Source organism: Triticum dicoccoides, chromosome 7B, assembly GCF_002162155.2.
Source record: "Triticum dicoccoides isolate Atlit2015 ecotype Zavitan chromosome 7B, WEW_v2.0, whole genome shotgun sequence".
Taxonomy (NCBI): Eukaryota; Viridiplantae; Streptophyta; class Magnoliopsida; order Poales; family Poaceae; genus Triticum; species Triticum dicoccoides.
In genome coordinates, this window is record NC_041393.1 from 279,287,552 (window position 1) to 279,297,046 (window position 9,495).

The 9,495-nt window shown below is 45.8% G+C and overlaps 1 protein-coding gene across 6 annotated transcripts; it reads left to right on the forward strand.

Annotated features, from left to right (window-relative positions):
• The first annotated feature begins 1,234 nt into the window (after nt 1-1,234).
• LOC119336026 (protein FAR1-RELATED SEQUENCE 5-like) lies at nt 1,235-4,399 on the forward strand. Of its 6 annotated transcripts, none has more exons than XR_005162163.1 (7): nt 1,235-1,461; nt 1,542-1,731; nt 1,807-1,869; nt 2,049-2,132; nt 2,215-2,355; nt 2,426-3,603; nt 3,727-4,399. XR_005162163.1 is itself a non-coding variant. In XM_037608067.1 (6 exons), the coding sequence occupies exons 1-6, from the start codon at nt 1,383-1,385 to the stop codon at nt 2,730-2,732; spliced, it is 864 nt and encodes a 287-aa protein (XP_037463964.1). In that variant the 5' UTR covers nt 1,235-1,382; the 3' UTR covers nt 2,733-4,399. The 6 variants fall into 6 exon arrangements, 3 of the variants coding, with proteins under 3 accessions (XP_037463964.1, XP_037463965.1, XP_037463966.1); XR_005162164.1 differs by having other exon boundaries at nt 2,426-4,184; nt 4,292-4,394; XM_037608067.1 differs by having other exon boundaries at nt 2,426-4,399.
• Nucleotides 4,400-9,495: the final 5,096 nt, after the last annotated feature.

Sequence of the window (9,495 nt, forward strand, 5' to 3'; positions counted from 1 at the left end):
CTTTGGAAATATTATTTCGATTTCAATTGTATATTTGACAGTTCTTCGTGGTGACCATCATGTCGTATCAGAGGACATCGATGAGTGTTAGCGATAAAAGCCATCGCCGCAAGCCCGACACAGGTCCAAAAATTAATCCTGTTTCGGGAGGGTGGCACACCGGTTCTTTGGAAACCTCTATTTTATATTGTCAGAACCATGCATACCCGCATAAAGGCACCCTCTTACATGTGTACGAGAACCTTTTCTATACTGTGGACGTTGCACTGCCTACACCCTTATACAAAAAAAAAACTATGTGCACATGTCGTTGCTTGGAAAACTATGTACCCATGTCTTACGTGTTTATGCCGGTTTCTTGAAATGTTCAAAATACTTGCTTGGATCAAGGCCTACATTTTGCATTGTATAAAAAACAAGTCTATAGTGGATGAGCTCAAGTCCTTAAAATTTTCATAAAAATGAACAGGGCATAGAATTAGTGTCAAATAGGTTTGTTGTTATTCTTTTGTATGTGTAGACGCAGTATGTATTGGTCAAAGAATTCATACCAGTCAAAGAATTCATACCAATTGATATTGTTTAAACTGAACCGTCATTGTGCATTTTTTTACTTTTAAATTTTTTTGTGAAAATGCTCAGCATGACGTTGCTGTCATGGTCGGTTTGTTTTATTCTAGTTGGCTTGGTGCGCGTTGGAGGGGTCACGGGGGCTCTACGAGGCCTACAAAAAGCCTATGACATCATTCCCATAGAGAGCGCCTAACACACAACCCCCAATCCCGCCCCTCTCTCTTGGACTCTCTCTTCTTCAAGCCCAGTTCACCATGTCCTCGGACAGATGCTAATCTAATCAAAAAGCCTTCCTAACAAAAAAAAATTAATCAAAAAACCGGTTCGTGGAGCTGGTTCTATCCTTGCGAACTTGGGCTATTTATAGTTGCTAATCTAATTTAAAAAATGGCGTGCTGCAGTTCGGTGCGTTTTCGATTGGAGTTAGCGCTGTTACACATCAGCTAGTGCTCTGAACTAGTTTCTCGTAGCTAGCGATGTTGCATGACAGCTAGTTCTGTCAGCTTATGTTTTTTGTGGAGCTAGCTCTGTTGTGTCAGAGCTGAGAACCAGCAGGGTCAAATACAGGGTCTCGTGATCGGTTTTCACAAATAGGAAGGTCAGACTCAATCTTTCGAAGCGTGGATAGCAAAAACGGCAAACTGTTACCATCGTTCAATGCGGCCATCTGTTTGTACAAAACGTCAAAGTTTGACAGACTGATATTTGAAAAGGCAGGATTCCCCCCATTCCATTTTGGTCTATCCCATCTCATTATTGCTGGGTGGTTGAACACCGCACGGGCTCACGGAGTGCAGCTGCTCTTAGCAATGGCCTCGAACTTGAACTCCGGCGTCATCTCGGAAACTTGTGGTGACCTTCCCACCTCGAAGGACTCCGCCGTTGATAGTAAGTTTCCTTATGATGCTTTGTTGCCTGTGCAATCATTTTGATTGGCTGTACATTCTTACGTGATTTCTCTCCTACAGAAACCGCCAATCGGAAAGGGTTTGAGGATACAGTTTCAGGGATGAACTGTTCTTCCCAGCGAGAGCTCAATCGGAGCAAGGATGCCGTCAACCTGGCATCAGGGTTCTCTAGCGACACTTCTCATTCACCTGCTGCTGGAGCAAGATGTGCGGAGGAATCTATGAAGGAATGCTACTCGGATGTTCACAGGTTAACTCATCAAAATTTCCTCCATATATTTTTTGTTCACGAAACTGCTTTGACACCACGCTAAATATTTTCAAGGGCCCGTGAGACACAACCTCCCTACGATCTCACCCCGGGGATGGCCGGCCGGCCGTCGGAACGATCTGCTCTTCCACGACCGATGCCATCTGCTGCCACGCAGCACGGCGAAGGGTCCAGCTCATATCCATACTGCGCTGACGAAAGGTAACCAAAAATGTTCATAGATTTTAACTAATCTTTCTTGGAAAACTTTCTTGACATCACCTGAAAAATCCGCATAAAACAGTAGGGACGGCAAGATCTGCTCTTCCACGACCGATGCCATCTGCTGCCACGCAGCACGGCGAAGGGTCCAGCTCATATCCATACTGCGCTGACGAAAGGTAACCAAAAATGTTCATAGATTTTAACTAATCTTTCTTGGAAAACTTTCTTGACATCACCTGAAAAATCCGCATAAAACAGTAGGGACGTTCGTGCCGTCGATATCGAAGCTGCTTTCGGCTGTCGCTCCTCCGCTCCATTCACTGTGCCACATCCGACAAACACTGGTTGCGAGCAGCGTGCTGAAGATGGCTGTTTAGAGGGCTACCAGCGACGCCAAAGGTGTTTTATCCGCCGAAAAAATTATCTTTTTATCATAAACTGTTTGAAAAATGTCCAGATGATTGTTCAGGGGTCGGGCCGGGGAAAGTCATAGCCTAGAACCTGAAGAAGATGGCTCTAACTACATCAGGAGAGCTTTCGATAGAGCCGCTGAGCGAGGTTCACGCATCGTCTTTGAGCCTGCTGAAGGGATGATATTTTCAACTGAACAAGAAGCCTATCAGTTCTACAACACATACTCCTGGGAGATGGGTTTCGGTATTAAATACGGCAACAAGTACGAGATAAAGAAAACGGGATACAAGACCAATCAGGATTTCCTCTGCTCGTGCGAGGTATCCTTGTTGTGCCATTCGAGTTTTAACTTTTTTTTCTAGTGTGATCAATTAGCGAGATCAATTAGTTGTTACTTGTTTGTCTAGGGGCGGAGCAATGTACTCCCTCTGTTCCGAAATATTTGTCTTTTTAGAGATTCAAATAGACTACCACATACGGATGTATATAGACATATTTTAGAGTGTATATTCACTTATTTTGCTCCGTATGTAGTCACTTGTTGAAAACTCTAGAAAGACAAATATTTAGGAACGGAGGGAGTAGGAAACACCAGGTCAGCGTGGACCAAATGCCCAGCAATGGTTCGACTGAAGAGGACATCCAATGATGGCTGGTTTTTCTCTCGAGTTGTTTTGATTCACAACCACGAGCTGGCAGAAACGGTTGGTGAGAAAAAAGTCTGGAAATGTCATAATGCCATTGATTCTTCGATGAGAGATCTCATCAAACATATGCGTTCAAACAATGTGCAAGTTAACAAGGTGTTTGGGGTCATGGCTGACATCCATGGGCGTGCTGAAGAAGTCCCGTTCGGCAAGAGGTGTCTGAAAAATCTTTGCGCATCAATTGCACATGAAGCTAGCCAGGACGACATCGCCAAGACGCTTGAGCTTTTTGCAACAATGCAATCCCAGAACCCTGATTTTTTCTATTCAGTTAAGACCGACATAGAAAGGAGAGTGTCTGGTCTCTTGTGGTGCCACTCGAAGAGCCGTGCTGATTACTGGTTGTTTGGTGATGTTTTGACATTTGACACAACCTACAAGAGCAATTTATATGAGATGCCTGTTGGGCTTTTTGTAGGTGTCAACAACCATTATCAGTCTACTCTTTTCGGTTGTGTTGTTTTGCGAGAGGAGACTGTAGAGTCATTCAAGTGGGCTTTTGCAACCTTCCTTGGTGCCAACGGCGGTAAAACACCAAAAACTATTCTCACAAGTATATATATATTTTTAAATGGCTAGCTTCGCGCATCTATATGTTCAATATGCTCATACATGTCAGTGCAAAATCTCTTACTAGAAATTTTTGCAGATCAATGCTTGCAGATGGAGCGTGCGATTGCTGATGTTATGCCTTCTACTGCTCACCGTTGGTGCAAATGGCACGTGATGGAAAACATCAAGGAGAAACTTGGGACCTTGTACAAGAAAGGTACACCATTCCGCATAGATTTCAACTATCTAACCAACGAGATGATGACTGTCGAGGAGTTTGAATCTGGATGGCAGTTTCTGGTTTCTAGCTATGGACTACAGGATAACAGGTACATGTAGGATGTGTTTCACTGCAGGGATAAATGGGCCAAGCCGTATCTTAGCTCTAACTTTTGTGCCAAAATGTCAAGCACACAACGGAATGAGTGCATGAATAACGTTCTTAAAACTTATGTATCACTATCAGCACCGCTCAACAGATTTGTGATGCAGTATAACAAACTAATAGCCTCTCGTTGCGAAGAAGAGGACTTTGAAATGGCACATACAAAAAAGGTTTCCTTCTTTCTTCTTGACAGTACAGTAAATAATTACATTCATAAATTATCTGACTAGCAATAAAAATAGCGTGCTTAGCTTACTGAATGCATTTTGGTCTGTAGGATGGTAAGGTGTTGCATAGCAATGTGCCCAGCGAGCGTCACGCCTCCAAGGTCTATACTCGTGCTGTGTTCAAGTTATTTTCTGCTGAGTTGTATGAGGCAGGCAGTTACGTCGTGAAAGATCAGAATGTGGATGGCCGCGTTGTCGTGCAACATGTTGACTCAGATAGCCGTGCACACTGGTGCAAAGTAAGCTATGTGGTTATGGTTGATCGAGAAAGCGACACTTACAACTGCGAGTGTGCCATGTATGAGCACATGGGGCTTCTCTGCCGGCACGCTCTGAGAGTAAGTACATATATTCATATTGTACCTCGTTTTGTTTTTCCTTATTAATTATTTAATTTCGCTAGGTAATGATTCATGTTGGTGTTCTTCGCCTTCCGACTCATTATGTGATGAAGCGGTGGACTAGAGATGCCCGGGACGTTTTACCTGATCATATCAAGAATTATCAGAGAGACTCGGATATTGGGGTTTCCAAAACTTTCAGGCACAATATTTTGTACGTGCGTGCACTGCAGGTGGTGAAGGAAGGTAACCTATCAGTGCCGCTTTTCAATCACGCAGTCCAGAAGTTGCTCTCGCTCGAGAAAGAGCTCAAAGCCATGGCTGCTTCAGAATCTGAGACTAGTCAGCCAAGTACAAAGATTGGGAACAGCAAGGCTGCATCACAAAAGCCCAATGTGCCCAACTTTAGTGATGTTCAACCTGCTGATCATGTTACAGCTCTGTATCCAGAGAAGAGACCATCGCGTGGCCGCCCCAAATCAAAGAGAATGAAATCGGTAGTTGAGCGTGCGGTGGAAAAATCTAAGGATGCATGCTCTGTTTGCGGATCAGAAGATCATTTCACTGAAGATTGTGAGTGCTTGAAACTACCAGATCAGAATGACGGCTCCAGCTCTGAAGATAACTATGTACCAGAATCTTGCTTCGATGGTTCCGGGGATGATGGGCAGGACCGGTTCGACAAGGATCCCGTGCCCGTGGAAACTTCAGAAGCTCGGACAACTCGCTTGATGGCATCTGCATCAACGACACCTCTCGCAGCCCGTTTCGCTAGTGCAACTGCTACTGCATCTCGTCAGTCCAAAGTTCCAAGCTCCGGCGGAAAAACTCCTGCTAGACGCAGATGCAGCATATGCAATGAGCATGGACACTATAAGGTGTCTTGTCCACTAAATGATGAACCAAAGAAACCCCCGAAGAAGGTTCGATGCGGCAAGTGCGGCATGGGCACACACTATGAATCAACTTGTGGTGGCAATACAACCTACAAACGACCTCGTCGTCTTCATTAATGCAAAGTTGTCAACGTTAACTTATGTTTTTCCTATTATTGTTGTACCCTTAAAGGCGAACATGCCATGTTGTTGTACCCTTAATGTTTGTACCTCGCTGAATTTGTTACTCTTACTCCAATTCTATTTGCAATGGTGATGTTTTGTAGTTGATAAGCTTAAACATTAAATCTGAAGCTTTGCTTCCATTTTGGATTATATAATGCTGCTAGTGTTTCGCTTTAGACTCTTGGATCCGATTGAACTGATCAACCAAAAATCAAAAACACGTTTTTCTCTGTCTACTTATGTTACCCATTTCACCACAAAAATGTTGGGACATTGGCTTGTCGATGCTTGTTGGCCCTCCAACTGACCTGTAAACTTACCCAAGGGTGCCTATATTTTGTCTGATTAGTAAAGGCCATTGGTTGATCTGTCAAATATAACAGATACAAAGTTGCCCTGCTTCATTATGTTCGTTTTTTCAACATATTATTTTGGTTCCAATTGCAGATTTGACGGTTCTTCATGGTGACCTACATGTCGTATCGGACGGCATCGACGATTATGAGCGATAAAAAGCCATCGCCGCTAGCCTGTTCTAGTTTCCAGTTCCGGGAAGGTGGGATGCCAGTTCTTTGCAAAATACTATTTTTGTTCCAATTGTAGATTTGACAGTTCTTCATGGCGATCCCCATGCCGCGTCATGCATTTCCTAGTACAACAGTTTTGTATGCGATCCCCATGAAAATCCATTGTTATGTATATGCTTTCTGCCAACTAAGTCCCAAGTAGGTTGAACAACAGTTTTGTAGACACTCTCTGCACATGTTTTGTAGATGTACTTACCGGAGTAAGTAATAATTTTAGAACCAGTTAACAAGACTACCTTGCATTGGTTGTTGCTAACGCCAACCATTTCATTGAGTATACGCTCGTTAAAAGTAAAGTGTCAAACTAGCACATGGCTATAAACAGAAAAAGGAATCACAAGTGTTCTGAAGAAAACGAAAACATGTACAGATGGGGCATGGCTATCGGTGGGGCCCAAACAGAGCCGAAGATGGGTCAGTAAACGAAAGCAGTGTCAAATCCAATCTCTAATGGCCCGGACACAATAGAGATGCAGACCAGTTGTTCAACAGATCTCGGGACACACTCACGGATGAGGAAAATACAGGCTCAGTCTTTCTGTAGGTGGCGTTACGCATAGGGCCAGTCTCAGTACCTGCTTTTTCAGGTAGCAGCCCAAACATATCTCAAGTTTTAGTAACTATACAGAACCGTTCATGTACTCTCCATTGGTTAAAGTAACCTTATGTGGGTTGAGTTCCATATCAGAACATCTCAAAAATGGGTTAAATACGATCCTATTTTGTATGATACTCTCAAGAACAGTGTACTTCTATATAGCTTCTGTCAGATATCTAATGCTTGGTATTTTCTGTTTGCTACTGCACCGGCTCCTCTCCTAGTTGATTCTGAAAGGAATAATAAGTCTAATTAAAATATGGATTGTTTGCAACCGAGGTTCAAAGGGATTGCATTGCATTTTTTTTAAAACAGCATCAAGTTGCACAAAAGTGTGTATAATACAGGTAAGTTATATTCAAATGGTGCAAGCATAATGCTCAGCCAAACACCGACCAAACAATTATGGTTGTCTTTACTGACAGACACTAAACAAATACTCTGATTTACTTCCCGGAACTGGGAACTAGCATAGGCTAGCGGCAATGGCTAGCCTTAAGTCCTAAATAAGTGAGAGTTACTTCTGATTTAGCAATACTTCTGATTGTAATTTTAGGCCTCCACGATAATGAAAGATTAGGCAAAAGGCAGTACATCACAAACAAAGTAGAATTAACTCAAATAGATACATAAGTGTAGAATGAACTAACCTGAGAGCTACAGGTAGTTGGCAGAAGCACGAAATGGCATCACTTGACCATAGTCTGCTTAGCACCTCCTTTTGGACCTGTCCTAAAAAGGTTCGCCAAGTTTATCTTAATATTTTGAATCTCGAAACACTAAATCTGCAGCAACTGAATGTAAATGAAAAGAGCAGCAATAGAAATATGCACGCACACAATGTGCTAATTTTCTATATCACAAAATTCCTACATCTAAATTGGGTTCCTAATCCACAACACATATTCATCAAGAAGATTCAAATCCAACACATATCAGTTTAGGACAAAGAAGGACAGGAAAGCGGGAGGAGGAGGCTCACGGGTAGGGGTAGGTCGAGCTGCTGGTGGTAGCCTAACACAGAGGAGGTCCAGGGCGATAACCAGCAATCTGGCTGCGACCCAGCCTGCACTGAGCACGGGATCTTCAGCGACCCATGCGTGCACGGCTCCATCCTGGACGGCGTGGACCGCGAGCGGTGGCTTGGGGTGGGAGGAGGGGTTCCACAACGGGGAGCACCTCCGCTGAGGTGGCGTTAAGGCGATCGCCGTGTAGTTGCTCCTCTGGCACCTGGGGGGAGTAAGAGAAGAGGCGCTGAGAGCGTGGTCGTCGGAGGAGGGGCTGCCGGATGGAGCGACGTGAGGGGCGGCACCCGGCGGATCCAGAGCACCCACGCACCCGGCGACCCTCCATAGGCTCCGACTGGCGAGATCCCGCCCAATCCTCCTCTGACCACCGCCGCCGATGTGTGAGCCCACTCGGAGGTGCGATGGCGACGGGAATGTGCAGCGCTTAGAAAGGGGAGGGGGAGGTGAGATCCTGATGAGCGAGCTCCATCCACGACCCGGTCTGCGAGGACAGATGGCGGTGCCGGTGCGCCAGCCGGGCGGAGAGGGGCGGTGGTGACTCCAAATCGCGGCGTGAGGAGAGAGAGTGCGGCTTGTCTTTTGTCCGGCTGGGGAGACAGAGAGAGTCGGCGTGGATCGGGCACAAACCAAATCCGTTCACAGACCAGTTTCCGTTTCGCTAAGGGCATCTCCAATAGTTGTAGGAGCATCTCCAACAGTCGCGCTGCAAAATAGGTCGTTTTAGCGCACGCGCAACGCGTCAGGGCGCTCCAGCGGGCGCGCAAAAACGGCGCGCGCTAAAACGGGTTGGACGCGCGGTCAAAAACAATTACCCGCGCGGCACACTCGAGCGCTCGCGCCCGCTCTTCCTCTCGCGCTTCCACCCCGACCGGTCGCGCCGCCGCCGCCGCCCGCGCACCCCGGCGATCGTCTCAGGCTTCCCCGGCCTATCCCCGCGCGCCCGCGCTTCCGCCCATCCCCTCCTAGTACCGTCGGCGCCCGCGCGCCTCCGTCGTCCGAGGAACAGCGCCCGAGCGCTCGCTGCCGCGCCGCGCCCGCAAGGTGTTTGACAAAACGCCTACAAGGTATGTATTGCTCAAACTTCATGAATTTGGTGCATGTTTTGAATTGTAGTTTTTATAGTATAATATTGAACATTGTAGATGAGTTCGTCGTATGATTCTTCCGAAGAAGAATTTGATATGGAAGAGGAGGAGGATCTTGCAATGATCGTAGCTATGCATATCAATAAAAAACCGAAGCACGGTGGTTCGGTTATGGGTCGGGAGAAAATTTGGAGAGATAGGATTGATGCCCATAACAGATTGATGAAGAACTATTTCGTGGAGAATCCCACATACCCGGAGTCGTATTTTCGTCGCCGGTTTAGGATGAGCACCGACTTGTTCAGGCGCATTGCAGAGAAACTAGCGAGCCATGACCGGTTTTTTCAGCAAAGGAGGAATGCCGCCGGAGAGCTCGGGCATAGCACTTTTCTGAAGGTGACAGCCGCTTTGCGTATGTTGGCATATGGTATCCCGGCTGATCTAGTTGATGATCATTTGGCTATGGCTGAGAGCCAAGCCATCATGTGTGTCAAGCGCTTTGCAGTGGGAATTGTGCAAGTGTTTGGCGAGGAGTATTTGAGATCTCCCACTGC